At 44.7% G+C, this 15279-nt stretch overlaps 1 protein-coding gene across 2 annotated transcripts in view; it reads right to left on the reverse strand.

The window, feature by feature from the left end:
- Rnf10 (ring finger protein 10) overlaps window positions 1-8623 on the reverse strand; it is a 33644-nt gene extending 25021 nt beyond the window's left edge. For both annotated transcript variants that reach the window (XM_031337549.1, XM_031337548.1), the window contains exon 1: window positions 7986-8623. In XM_031337549.1, the coding sequence (XP_031193409.1) occupies window positions 7986-8142 (157 nt within the window). In that variant the 5' untranslated portion in view covers window positions 8143-8623. The remainder of the gene's footprint in view (window positions 1-7985) is intronic.
- Between the last annotated feature and the right edge of the window lie 6656 nt (window positions 8624-15279).

The raw sequence follows: 15279 nt of genomic DNA on the forward strand, positions 1-15279 counted from the left end.
TGTGTGGGACCCACACTAATCTTTGTATCTGTGGAATGTTAGTTCATGCAGGCAACGAGGTGAGCTTTTAGGAGGTTCCTGAACTCAAGCCTCACCCTCAAAGACTCTGCCTCTCATATAAAAACATTACTGCTTTAAAAGGGGTAGGCACTTTTTTTTTTTAATAGGATCTCACTCTACAGGTCAGGCTAGCCTAGAACTCACTATACTGTAACTCAAACCCAAGGCAATCCTTTTGAGACTATAGGCATGGGCAGTCATACCCAGCTTCCTACCTGAGTAAGTGTGAGAGTGAGTGAGTGAGAGAGGGAGAGAGAATGAACCACAGTGTGTATGTGGAAGTCAAAGGACAGCCTGCAGAGGTCTTGTCTCTCCTACTATGTGGTCCCAGGAATTTACTGCGTTTAGGTGGTCAGACTTGGTAGTAATAGCCTTTACCTACTGAGCCATCTTGCCAGCCCATAAATCCAAATTTTGAAAGCAACCACATCTCTTGGGAAGAATGATACACCAGCCACTCCAAACCTAGCCAGCCGCAGCCAAGGAATCAAGTTAACAAGTTACAGAGGATGCAGCAGGAAGAGAACAGGTTACCTCACAAAACTGCCAAGCCAAGTTCACTCCTTAAATTACAGATATTAACCAGAAGTTAAAGTTGGAATTGGGGCTGAAGAACAGCTTATAGGCATACAGTCTCTCGTCCCCTTCACCCAGCACCAGCTGTTGCCAAGCACAGCATCACTGGTAGCAGGTAAGAAATCTGCGTAGCACACCTATGACCCCAGCACCTGGGAAACTGAAACAAAACCAGTCTCAAAACTAAACATGTCTGTGTACCACATGTATGCCTATGCCCATGGAGGCCAGAGGACAGTGATGGATCTCCTGAAACTCGAGACTTCCTGACAGATATAAGTGGCCATGTAGATGCTAGGACTTGAACCTGCATCCTCTGGAAGAGTAGCTTAATTTTAGAACCCCCTCTCTCCAGCCTCAGCAGAATAAAAAAGAAAAAGCAAAGAAAGGAAGAAAGAAAACATATTTCCCAAACCTTGTTATCTGAAGCTGACAGAACATGACTCTTAACTATTGCTTTCAAGAGATATGTCACCATCAAGAGTGGTAGTGTTTGCCTAACACACAAGGGCCTAGGTTTGATCTCCACCACAAAGAGGGGCTAGGGATCCTACTTAGGAGATAGCCCTCACGACTTGTGTAGATTTGGATGACACTGAGTTCTACGCTGAGAAGACTGATGAAGTAAGCACTGAGGGAAACTGTTGGTTTCTTCATTTTTATTACCACATTCTCAGGGAAACGGTTTCCTAACACTTAGAAACCTGCTGTGATGGACAGTGAACTGAGTATTTCTAAATCAGATTACGACAACTGACCACAGGATTTATGATTTCAGGCCCTAAAAAAATCAACTCCCTTCTCTCTTAGTCTTCCAAATACCTCAAAGTCTGAAGGGAGACATCTCAAGTGAGAAACTGGCTCTTATCTCTAAACCCAGGCGACACGTAGCTGAAGATTGATCATACTGTCCTGCCTGGGATCCACAGATAAAATCCACAGTGCTATTTTTGAAATGTTTTGTAGACTACTTGCCAGGACATGCTAGTCAACAACCAGGGAGAAACTGTCCTCCTCTCTCAGAAGGAGCAAGAGGACCCACATCAGATTTTGGAAAATAAGTTCCTAGGAGAAATTTATTTTTATGATTTTATTTGTCTTCTCAATTTTTTGTTTTCATTTTTTTGTGTTTGTTTGTTTTTTTTTTTTTTTTTTTTTTTTTTTTTTTTTTGGTTTTGTTTTGTTTTCATTTTTGTTATTTTGTTTCTGGTCAAGTTTTAAACCTCAGAATGGTGGTTCCCAATTCCAGTTGTACATCAGGGTCACTGCCAGGATCTTAAGATTATGAATGCTGCCCAGTGTTGCAGTACTCAGGAGGCTGAGGGCAGAAGAACACAGATGAGAGCTCAAGGCCAGCCTGGACTAAGTAGCAAATTCAAGGCCAGCCTAAACTATGCAGCAAGGCCAAGTCTAAGAAATTAAGAAAAAAGAGGTAGGAGAGGAAGGTCAAGCAAGCAAGCTGAGCCTGCTAGCAAAGGCCTGGGATCTCAGTTACTCAAGAGGCTACTGATATGAGGTCACAAGTTCAAGGCCTGCCTGCTTGGCTACAAACTCAGTTTAAGCCAATCCCAGTTAACGCTCAAATGATAATTTTTAAAAGGAGCTGGAGATACAACTTAGTGGTCATGTTCCTCTAATTTACACTAGGCTCAGTACCCAGTGTCAAAAATAAATAGATAAGAGAGCTAGAGATAGCTCAGGAGTTAAGAATCCCTGATGTTCCTTTTCCAGAGGACCCACACTGGGTCCACACAATCATCTGTAACTGCAGCTCCAGGCAATATGTCATCTCCTGCCTTCTAAGGGCACTGCACTCACCACCACCCACGTACACAAATAAAATCTTTAAAATTAAATAAACAAGGATTTGGGTATAGAGGCACATAACTTTAATCCTAGCTTGGGAGGTAGAGGCAGGTGGACCTCTTTGAGTTCAGGACCACTCTGATCTACACAGTGAGTTCCAGGTCATCCTAGGCTATGCAGAAAAATCCTGGCTCAAAAAGCCAAAATAATAAAAAGTAAATTAAAAAACAAGGAATGCTCAGGACCCTTAGAGAATCAGAAACGGTCAGACAGGGTAGCTCACACCTTTAATCCTGGCCTTCAGGAGCCTGAAGAATTTCTGTCTGTATCTGAGGCTACCCAGAACTGAAGAGCACCTGGGGGACTGCCGGTGAACCGGGGGGAACGGCAGCACAAGGCCCCAATACTCTCACTTGTCTAAAAGTTCTCAGGAGTCTGACATGCAACCAGAGCTGAGAACTGCCAGGAAGTACGATCAAGACACTGTCCCCAGTTGACAAAACTACTAATTCGATGGTACCTAGAACCTAAGATTCAGAACCAACAAAGAGGCCTAAAACTTCAATCAAGTGATTTGTTTCAATTACCAAAATGGAGAACTCTCTGCCAAATAACAGCAGATCTACTCCACGTCTCTCTCCAGTGCTCCTTACCAACTTAAAGTCACAAGTCCCTCATAGATGGGCAAAAACTTCAACGTTCTAGGTCTCCTTCTAACAGGTGGTACAGCCTAGGTCACAACAGCCAGGAAGTTTCGGCTGCTGGTCAAAGCTGTAATTACAAGCCAGTTGCTTATCCATTCATAGCAGTTGACAAGCACCTGCAGGGAGTAGCATGTGCCTCAGTTACACATCACCTGACAAGTCAGATCCCACTGAAGTGGGAGAGCTGCTCCTCTCTATCATCTACCATCTACCAGAATGGCAGCATGTGCCAGTGAGTTACCTGCTGTCACAACATGTGTCAGTACCTGCTGTCACATCACCCTGTCAAGTCTTCATTTTTTATGTAAATTAAACAGAGCTAGTAATTGTACTCTAGTTACTCAGAAAATTAAAAGAATTGAGAAAAAGAGTTCAAGGCCAGGCTGTTCAAGAGAGCAAGTACCAGGACAGCCAGGGCTACACAGAGAAATTCTGTCTTGAAAAAAACAAAAACAAAGGGCTGGAGAGATGGCTCAGCAGTTAAAAGCACTGTCTGCTCTTCCAGAGGTCCTGAGTTCAATTCCCAGCAACCACATGGTGGCTCACAACCATCTGTAATGGGATCTGATGTCTTCTTCTGCTGTGCCAGCAACAGCATACATATATGTTAAATAAACAATTTTTTTAAAAAAAAGCAGAAACAAAAAAGAATTGAGAAAAAAAAAACCTTGAAAACATTATCTTCTATAGCAGTGGCATACAGTTGCTATGATTGGAAAAGCTTTTTAACATTACCAGACACAACGGTTCTTATCAACAGCACCCACTGGAGGCTCTGAAGTTAAGAGTACTGGGCAGGGCGGTTGTGACACACGCCTTTTATCCCAGCACTTGGGAGGCAGAGGCAGGTGGATTTCTGAGTTCGAGGCCAGCCTGGTCCTACAGAGTGAGTTCCAGGACAGCCAGCCTGGGCTATATAGAGAAACCCTGTCCCGAAAAACCTAAAAAGGGTACCGGAATTCAGGTACTTGCACTCACAGGATGCTCGGTGTCCAGCACCACCTTTATTTAATCCTAGCTGTGAGGGGTCAAAACATTCAAGTCTGATTACCCAGTAACCCAGCTTCTGATCCCAGATGACAGGAACAATGTCAGCACAGTATTTTACAGAGCCAACCTCAAAATACTGCTTCATAATACCTAACCTTCCCTTAATCTCCGTGACAGTGCTTTCCGCCTAGGGAGGAGGAACAAGAGCAGGGTTCCTGGACAGGGACTGCAGCTGGCTTACAAATCCCTGATCTGTCTTGTCTATAAATATTTACTTTCTCTGTTCTTTCATCCCCTGATCCCTAAATTTCTTCTCTCCTCTGGGCTGTATTGTTGGGACAGTCGCTTGGCAAATTGTTCTAACAATCTTAGCCCTCCTGGAAGAAAGTTGTAGAAATACAGCCAGAAAAAGGATGTTCCGTTAAGTACATTAGCCAACGCCAAGGCTGTGGACAGAAAGATCAAGAAACTCCTGGTAGTCAGATTTATCTCTCACAGCATACCAGTGAAGAGCAAACGTAAGCTAGCCACAGGAAACAAACATATCAAATATATTCACGCAGTTAGAAAGCAAAGAAACACTTACAAACTTACACAGCTTATAGATGACAAGGGCTTCTTTTATATGGGACAAGGGAGAAGCTAAGCCAGTGGTAGTGATACACACCCACAACTCCAGCACTTGGAAGGTGGACACAGGACTCTCAGGGACCTCAAGGCAGAATGGGATTTGGTTCTAAAGACATCAAACTATCTCCAGAATCCAAATACATTTTGTGGGTTTTTCTTTGTGTTGGCAAAAGAAAGTGAAGCGGTATCTTCATTTCATACTCCTATTCTTCCAAGTCAGGACTCTGAAACACTCCTGACACTATCCACTGGTCGGTGCACATCTCAAAGTCACGTCTGCTTCATTAGCAGACCTCTCAACAACAATGCTTTCTTATGTTGTTGGCAACAGGGTCTTACTACATAATCAGGCTGCCTTGGAACTTGCTCAGTAGACCAGGGTAGCATCAAACTCATGATCCTCTGCTTCAGCCAGTGAGTGCTGGGATTATAGGCTGTGCCAACACACTCCATGGCTTCATTCAGATTCTTTTCTTTCTTTTTAGTTTTTCTAGACAGGGTTTCTCTGTGTAACCAGGCTGGCCTCACACTCAGGAGATCTGCCTGCCTGGTCTCCCAAGTGCTGGGATCAAAGGTGTGAACCACCACACCCGAGTTTTTCATGGGTATGTGTATTTTTTATGTTATGTGCTTTGCTTGTGAGTTTAGCTGCACACCACATGTATGTTTATGACTGTCAAATCCCACAGCACTGTAGAGCTGAGAACCAAACTCCAGCCTTCTGTAGAAGCAACAAGTACCCACTGAGCTACCTCTCCAGTCCCTGCTTCATTCATAGTTCTATGGTTGTCTTATCAGGGTTTCTGATGTGTTTCTGAGGATCAAAACCAGGCCCTGATATGTCTATAATTACAGCTGGTCAAGGGGCCTGCCACCAAGCTGACCACCTACCCCAAATAACACACATAGGGAAAAAAAGGTTAAAAAAAGGTCAGTCAGGAATGTTGTAAAAAGTCTTAATCACATCAGTTCTCTTGTTTAATCTTTTAAATGTATCATTATTCTGTGTATGCCAGACCTCTAAAGGTGGAAGGGCGTGAAGTCAGATCTTTCTTTCCTCCTCTCAGAGGGCATGTAAAGGTGGAGCAATGCTCTGATTGCAGGGCATCCTATCCTATGTTGTTTAGTAAGTCACAAGCTTTGGCCTACTGCTTACTAAACAATAAACAAAGCATTTATGGCAGCTGACTCATGCAAGAATGTATTTTAGTGACCTAAGGAGGGCCCTGAAAAATAAGTTGAAAATTCTTGGAGAACCAAAGCTTAACATTACCTCTACAAGCAAAGGTGAAGTCATCAATTACTTTGAGAAACACTAAGACCTCTCTCCAACAATAATGGCCAAGATTTACAATAAAACTACACATGTACAAAACTCCAGGATTAGCTTATATTAGGTCCAGACTTGGCCCTAAATTACACTAAAACCTGCTAAGACAGTAAAGCACTGCCATATTACAGTGACAACTGGTCTCTACTCAAGTTCCACAGGCAATTTCTACAAGTCCTCAGGTATACTTGGTAATGAAGTTTGTCACACCCTGCAGATAAATTCTCAGTAAGCCTTATAATTCTGGTGCTTTTTTTTCTTTAATGCCCTTAATTTAATTTGAGGGTGGTGGGGAGATGCTAAGGATCAAACCCAGGGCCTTGCATATTCTAGGCAAGGGTTCACTGACCCACACCCTCCAGCTATTTGAATCTTAGACTGTTAGCACCAAAGTTCCCCATATGTTACACATGCTCACTCTCACAAAAACACACTGCTGAGTCCATATAAAGTTACTTGCACATACATTTTTGCACTAATTACATTCAGTGATGTGTGGTGCTGGAAAACCAACCCTTGTGCTCCTTCCCTGGGGAAGACCCCTCTCTCTCCCACTCCCAGCTTTACTAAGTTGCCTGTAGTTCTTTGTGTAGGGTTGAGGTTTACTAGGCTCCTCCTCCATGTTCCTGTTCGTTGGTGTGGATATACACATCCACCATACACATGTTTGTTGACATGTATATACACATGTATGCATACATGTGAAAAGAGGACATGAATACCAAGATGAGGGGAAGGTTACATAGGAAGCTTTGGAAGGAGGAAAGGGAAGGAGGAACATTGTAATTAAACTACAATCTGAAACTTGGTGGTGTCTGAGTCTGAGATTGTGGAGGCACCTGAGAGACAGAGACAAGTGGATCTCTGGGTTCCAGGCCAGCTTTGTCTATAGAGTGAGTTCAAACAGCCAAGGGTACAAAAAGAAACCCTGTCTCAGAAAAATGAAAGATTAAAAAAAATTATAATCTCAAAAATACACTAATACAAAAACCCTACACTGCTATTACTGCCAACATGGTAAAAGTATAAAAGAAAACAAAGATTTGTACACAGCTCTAAAACAAGATGGAGAATACTGGACTTGGGATTCTGCCATTTCCTAACCCTCATCCTAGTTTATTCTCTGAGAAGAAACAACTCCTAGCTAGACAGGATAAAGGATTAATGATTATCACACCTAAAAGCCTACCCCTGTACTTTGTGCATAATCAGTAAGTGGTAGCTATTATTACATTATAGCAATACTAAGAAGCGTAACCCCCCCCCACACACACACAGTGAAAGTCAAACCCCTATAACCTACCACACACAAACAGGCATAATATTTAGGCAAATAGTTGTCTAGTACTCATGTGCTTAGCTCATTTACTTAATAGTGTACATTAGCTCTTTTACAGATAAAGCAAACTCAAGAACTGGACCTAAAAGAACTGAATGCAGTGTCGGCACGCTTTACCATCACGCCGAGCAACGCCATCCCAAGAGGAATAGATCTGGTGCCAGATTTAGGTTTGAAAATCCTCGGGCCTCACCCTCTCTTTTTTAAAATTGAATGCTACCCAATGCTAATCCAATACGAGAAGATAAAACAAAGTCAATTGTTTTAGAGCTTGGACTGATGAGTCACGGAAACCAGGTCTTGAGGCCTGCTGTGAGGTGCAAGTCACCTGGAAGACCTTAACCCTTTCCAAATCTCAGATTCCTCATCTGCAAAATGGGGCTAAGAATAGCGCCTACTTCAGCCAGCTGTTTTGAATATGAATGCAAGGGCCCAAATTAACCTCGCAGCGTAGAGCAGCTTAGCCGTAAATACTGGATGTCAGTGCAAGCGGAAGGTGGGTTGTTCGCCCCTCCTCCCCAAGTGACCCAGCAGCCCCGCCGGCTCTTACCGCTCTTGGGTTTAGACTCGCCGGCCGGCCCCGCCGAGGCGGAGCGGGGCGGCTGTTGCCCTTTGCTGCTGCCCGAGGAGGCGGAGGAGCTGTTGGAGCCGCTGTTCTTGTCCATGTCGGAGGCGGTGGCGGCGGCGCTGGGGGAGCTCTGCGGCATCAAAGGGGGCCTCGGCGGCGACGGCGGTCGGAGCGGAGCGGGCGCGGCGGGGACCCAGGCTCATGGCGTTCAGGGCCGGCGGGGGTCGGCGGCGGCAGCGGTTCTCGGCCTTCATGGCGACATTTTTCCTTGTTTCCTTCCTCAGCTTCTCAAAATGGAAGGAGAAGCGGCAGGTGGGGCTGTGGGGCCCAGAGGCGGCGGTGACCGAAGAGGAGGAGGAGGAGGCCGGGGCTCGGAGGTCCGGGCCGGGCCTGGCGGGGCGGAGGCTGCGGGGGAAGGGGAGGCACGGGAGGGTCGCGAGCCCCGCCGGCCGGCCGGACACGCTCTCCCGCCGCGGGGCAGGAGAGAGGGCTGGCTGTCTCGGTGCCAGGGACCGGGGTCTCCGACACAGCGACCGACACTAGCCTCTGGGCCGAGGCCGAGCTGCTCCGGGAATGGCGACGAGTCGCCAAACAGCATCTCCAAGAACCCGGATGGACTATTTATATAGTTGCCAAGTGTGGGTGGTGCATTCTGGGAAGTGTAGTTTTCACTTACATCCGGGTCCTAGGGGAGGGACCGCTGTAAGACTTGTTCCTGCCAATGCCTTTTCTCTTTCCTATTCCTGGTTTCTTCTTTCCTTCCGGTCTCTCTCCCTGGTTCCTTCTTTTTGAGACAATGTTTTATTATGTAACCCTAACTGGACCAGAACTCGGTTTGTGGAACAGTCTGGCTTCCAATTCACAGATCTTCTGATCTCTGCCTCTCCAGTGCTAGGATTTTTTTTTTTTTTTAAATGATGTGTAGGTGTCTGGCCTCCCACGATACCAGGCAAACACGTGGTACACAGATATATATACATATAGACAAAACACCCATACACAAAATTTTTTAGAAAGCCAAGCGGAGTGTGATGGCCCACCTGCAATTCCAGTGCACGTGAGATAGAGATAAGGAAATTCTCGTAGCAAACTGGGTAGCCAGACTAGCTGAAACAGTGAGTCTACCTGTTCCGTGAAGAATGGGGAGAGTCATGGAGGAAAACACACACTGTTGGCCTCAGAACTCCATCCATGTACACGGGTGCATATGTGTGAAATTTTTCATACATGTATGCATTCCACATTCATATGTAAAAAAAAAAAAAAGTAAGAAAAAAACAACTTTAGAAACACCAAAAAGAGAGAAACAACATAATACAGTTAAGTAAGGCGATACTAGTTAAACAGAGGTTTCAGTAGAAAATCATCCCCATTTGGGAGGGATAAAAGAGGACTTCTTAGACATGCTGCCACGTGACACACACAGGACGAATAGCTTTGTTTTGTTTTGTTTTGTTTTTTTATTTTTGTTTTGTTTTGTTTATGGGGTTAGAGATCAAATCCAGGGCTCCATGCTCACAATCTGGTTTTCTGTCTCTGAATTACTACCTCAGCTGATGAGTGGAAGTTTAGCAATTGTGTACATGCCTGTAGTCCTAATACTCATGCCTATAGTCCTAATACTCAAGAAACAGAGCTGGCTGCAAGTGGCGCACATCTTTAATCTCAGCACTCAGGAGGCAAATGCAGGTGGATCTCTGAGTTCAAGGCCAGCCTGGTCTTCAGAGCTAGTTATTAGGTCAGCTAGGGCTATACAGAAAAACCTTGTCTCCAAAAAGAAAAAAAAGAAAAAGAAAAAAGAAAGAAACAGAGACCAGAGATAAGAAGTACAGAGTGTAAGACTAGCATGTGCAACATAGACACAGTGAGATGCTGTACCTTATAAGAGAGAAAAAGAATAAAAGACAGTTTAGTCAGAGGGCCCTTGCATGGGTGAAGCTCTGATTTGATCCCCAGTATCACAGGGGGGAAAATGGACTCAAACCCAGGTCTTTTAAAAGAATAGCTAGAGTTCTTTTAAAAGAATAGCTGAGCTATCCCACATGAAAGGACTCTGGCTAACCTGAGTGTAGCAAGCATGGCTTTGGAAGGCCTTGCTTTCTCTCCCTATTCCCTCTGTAATTAATGATGTATACCACCACAACCAGTAAAAGGGCTTTTAAAATTGTTCCATTTATTTTTTGTTTGTTCCCCCCTCTGTCTCTCTCTCTCTCTCTGTCTCTGTCTCTCTCTCTCTCTCTCTCTCTCTCTCTCTGTATGCTTATGGAGAGATGTATGTGTATCATGGTTCACATGTACAGTAAGAGGATAACTTGTGGGAGTCAGTTCTCTCCTACCAGGATGAAATTCAGGTTGGCAGGAAACACTCAGAGTCATCACACAGCCTACAATTATCCTCTAAAAAGATTCTCCTGTAGTGAGGCTGGAGAGCCCTTGTACCTTTCGAAGTTTGGCTTTGGTTTCCAGCCTCCTCATCGGACGGCTCACAACCATTCCTAGTTACAGTTTCAGGTGTCTGGTGCCCCCTTCTGACTTCTGAGGGCACCAGACAGGCATAGAGGCACTTAGCATACATGCAGGCCAAACACTCATACACTATAAAATAAAAATAAACGGCCTGACTGCTGTGCTGGAACACTCCTTTAATCCCAGTACTCAGGAGGCAGAGATAGGTGGATCTGGATCTCTGAGTACAAGGAAAGCCTGCTCTACAGAGTGAATTCCAGGACAGACAGGACTACACTGAGAAACCATGCCTGGAAAAGACAGACAAAACAAAACAAATAAAACAGGCAATGAAATTGTCAGTTAGTGGTAGAGTGCTCCCAGCATGCTAGAGAGCCCTGGGTTCACCCTAAGTTGGGGGAGGGGCAGGGCCCTGGAAAGACAGAAAGGAGCTGGTGGAGGGCTCTTGGGGGTAGAGGGGGGATGTTTTTTGTTTTATGTTTTTCCACGTGTAAGAGGTTTAATTGAGAGGGAGAGAGGAGGCAGTAGCAGAGAGAGAAGGGGGGGAGAGAGAGAGAAAGCTGGAGTTGGAGTTGGTGTTGGTTTGGTTCTGTTTTTTTGGTTTGGTTGGGTGTTTTAGTTTTTCTGAGACAGCGTTTCTTTTATGAAGTTCTGACTGTCCTGGAACTCACTCTGTAGACCAGATTGGCTTCACATTCCACCTGTCTCTGCCTCCTGAATGCTGGGATCAAAGGTGTGCACCACCACCAAAGCAGATTGCCTTTGTTTTGTTTTGTTTTTGTTTTTGTATTTTTCTTTTGTTTTGGTTTTTCTAGACAGGGTTTCTCTGTGTAGCCCTGGCTGTCCTGGAACTCACTCTGTAGACCAGGCTGGGCTCGAACTCAGAAATTAGCCTGCTTCTGCCTCCCAAGTGCTGGGATTAGCCAGGCAGTGGTGGCACATGACTTTAATCCCAATACTTAGGAGGCAGAGGCAGACAGATTTCTGAGTTCAACACCAGCCTGGTCTACAGAGTGAGTTCCAGGACAGCCAGAGCTATACAGAGAAACCCTGTCTCAAAAACAAAAACAAAACAAAATAAACAAAAAACAACCAAGTGCTGGGATTAAAGGCATGCCCCACCACTGCCCGACTTTGTTTTGTTTTTAAGACAAAGTCTTGCTATGTAGCCAAGGCTGGCTTCATACTCTTAATATTCCTGCCTTGTCCTCCCAAATAACGGTTTCTAGCAGTTTTTGTTTGGTTTCATGCTTTTATCTGTATGTGCCAAGGGATACCAGGTATTGTCTTAGTCAGGGTTTCTATTCCTGCACAAACATCATGACCAATAAGCAAGTTGGGGAGGAAAGGGTTTATTGAGCTTACTTCCACATTGCTGTTTATCACTAGAGGAAGTCAGGCCTGGAACTCAAGCAGGTCAGGAAGCAGGAGCTGATGCAGAGGCCATGGAGAGATGTTCCTTACTGGCTTGCTTCCCCTGGCTTGCTCAGCCTGCTTTCTTTTAGAACCCAAGACTTCCAGCTCAGGGATGGCACCACCCACAAGGCGCCCTACCCTCTTGATCACTAATTGAGAAAATGCTCCACAGCTGGATCTCATGGAAGCACTTCCCCAAATGAAGCTCCTTTCTCTGTGATAACTCCAGCCTGTGTCAAGTTGACACACAAAACCAGCCAGTACAGGTATTCAATTTAGGCCTTGGAATCCTAGGTAAAGATTAGACCTCCATCTGTTTTCTGCTTCTCATTTTGAGATAGGGTCTCACTGTATTGTCAGTGCTATCCTAGAATTAGGAATTATCCTGCCTCAGCATCCCAGGTCAAGTAGCTGGGGTAAACGAGCCTCACTACCATGTCCAGGTTTCTTTTTCTTTTTCTTTTTTTTTTTTTTTTTCGAGACAGGGTTTCTCTATGTAGCCCCGGCTGTCCTGGTACTCACTCTGTAGACCAGGCTGGCCTCGAACTCTGAAGTCCACCTGCCTCTGCCTCCCAAGCGCTAGGATTAAAGGCGTGCGCCACCACCGCCTGGCCCAGGTTTCTTTACTCCTCACAGTTACACACATGCAAGCTGGAGTTAACACAGAGAACCAGATTGAGGTTCTCTTCCCTTGAGGAAATGCCTCCTGAGGTCCAGGTGTAAGACATTTTCTCAATTAGTGATCAAGGGTGGGAGGGCCCTGCCCATTGTGGGTGGAGCCATCACTGGGTTGGTGGACCTGGGTTCTATAAGAAAGCAGGCTGAGCAAGCCAGAGGAAGCAAACCAGTAAGTAACATCTCTCCATGGCCTCTGCATCAGCTTCTGCTTCCTGTCCTGCTTGAGTTCCTGTCCTGACTTCCTTTGGTGATCAACAGCAGTGTGGAAGTGTAAGCTGAATAGACCCTTTCCTTCCCAACTTGTTTCTTGGTCATGGTGTTTTGTGCAGGAATAGAAACCGTGACTAAGACACACACACAAAGAGAGAGAAAGAAAGAGAGAGAGGGGGAGCCTCAGCTGGAAAATGTAGTGTGATGTCCAGAAGGAAGAACTAAATCCCAAGGTCTATTCCTAAATAGAAATAGAAGCATAGGGAGTTCTAAAATCCTGTGATGAAACTTTATTTCACAGAATGAAGACACAAGAATACTAAGTGTGTGTATGAATAATTTCCTCCTTCTGTCGTTGATAAAAATGGAAGCGAGGGGCAGAGAATCCCAAAGCAGGAGGTGTCCATCTGTCAGCCTATACTGAACGAAGAAGACACTCTTCATTTCAAATTTCTTTCTTAGGATCCTTGGCACCTTCTCCTTGTGAAATATTTACAGAAAATATACATTTAAAAGGGGATTTAAAACAGAAACATTCAAGCAAAATTCAGCAACCTCTATACTTGCTTTTGGACACGATGGTCTGTAATATGTTATCTTGACCATAAAAAAAAAAAAGTCAAAATTAAAAAGGCCATGCCTAGTGATATGGGCCTTTAATCCCACCTACCAGGAAGATCAAAAGTTCAAAGCCTGTCTAGGTGACAAAATGAGTTCAAAGCCTTGCCAACTTAGTGAAACACTATCTAGACATAAAAGATAAGGGCTGGCAAGGTGGCTCAGTAAGTCACAGTGCTTCCTTTGCGAGCCTGAGGATCTGAGTTCAATTTCCAGGGCCTTCGAGAACTGATTCCTGAAAGTCATCTCCTGACCTCCTCACATGGGCCTTGGCATGTGCATTCCTGCCTGTGAGAACACAAGAGAGCACACGCACACATCAAAAAGACACAAATAATAAAATTTTAAAAATTAAACATACTAACAGGTGGTGGTGGTGCACGCCTTTGATCCCAGCACTCAGGAGGCAGAGACAGGCAGATCTTTGAATTCCAGACCAGCCTGGTCTACAGAGTAAGTTCCTGGACATCCAAGGCTACACAAAGAAACCCTGTCTCATAAAACAAACAAACAAACAAAAACAAAAATTAAATACATTTAAAAGGCACTAGGATAGAGTTTAGTGGCACAGCATTATTCAAGTGTGTACTAGAACCTGCATTTGATTCCAAAAGGCATTTCAAAGACGTGAGAACAGTTCAGGTTTATGTTGTCTCCACTTGGGACAGAACTGACCCTGGAGTGTTATGAGTTCAAGTACACTCTGGACTATGTAAACTAGTTCCAGCTTTTAAAAAATATACATTCACAAGAGGCGCAGAGGAGCTGACTCATCAATCACAATGCTTATCACTAGCCCAAATCAGAAAGCTCACCTGCCTAAAAGTACAGTTGTTTTCCTTCTTAAAGATTTATTTATTTTATGTGTATGAGTACACTGTAGCTGTACAGATGGCCATGAGCCATCATGTGTGTGGCTGCTGGCCTCGCTCACTCCTGAATAATTCTCTGTAGCTGTCTACAGACGCACCAGAAGAGGGGTCAGATCTCATTATGGATGGTTCTGAGCCACCAAGTGGTTGCTGGCATTTGAACTCAGGACCTTCAGAAGATCAGTCAGTGCTCTTACCCGCTGAGCCATCTCACCAGCCCCCAAAAGTACAGGTTTTTGTTTTGTTTTGTTTTGTTTTGTTTTGTTTTGTTGGGGGGGGGGGTAGGTTCGAGACAGGGTTTCTCTATATAGGCCTGGATGTCCTGGAACTCACTCTGTAGACCAGGCCGGCCTCGAACTCAGAAATCCGCCTGCCTCTGCCTCCCAAGTGCTGGGATTAAAGGAGTGTGCCACCACCGCCCGAAAAGTACAGTTTTAAGATATTTGACACCTCTGAGTCCCACAGGTACCTGCACTCACTTTCACATACACCCACAGACACACAAGTGTATATACTTTAGATGTATGTATATGTGTGTGTATACATCCATATATACATATATATATATGTATATATATATATATATATATAATTTTCAAATGACGTAAATGACGTAATCTTAGTCTTTTACTTACAACATGCCTCAATTTCACCCAGTTCCTGCACCAGAAAACAAAAGTTGCAGGGCGTAAGGGAGCACTCCAGCACTCGGGTGGATCTCTGCGAGTTCCTGGCTAGCCTGGTCTATACAGTTGTCTTTACCATAGTAGTCTTTTTTTTTTTTTTAAAGATTTATTTATTATATGTAAATACACTGTAGCTGTGTTTAGACACAGCGTCAGATCTCATTATGGATGGTGTGAGCCACCATGTGGTTGCTGGGATTTGAACTCAGGACTTCCAAAAGAGCAGTCAGCGCTCTTACCTGCTGAGCCATCTCACCAGCCCTACCATAGTAGTCTTTAGTCTAGCTGATTGACAGGATGGGAATATGGCCGCTGAAGTACAATTATGGC

Source organism: Mastomys coucha, unplaced genomic scaffold, assembly GCF_008632895.1.
Source record: "Mastomys coucha isolate ucsf_1 unplaced genomic scaffold, UCSF_Mcou_1 pScaffold22, whole genome shotgun sequence".
NCBI classification, from domain to species: Eukaryota; Metazoa; Chordata; class Mammalia; order Rodentia; family Muridae; genus Mastomys; species Mastomys coucha.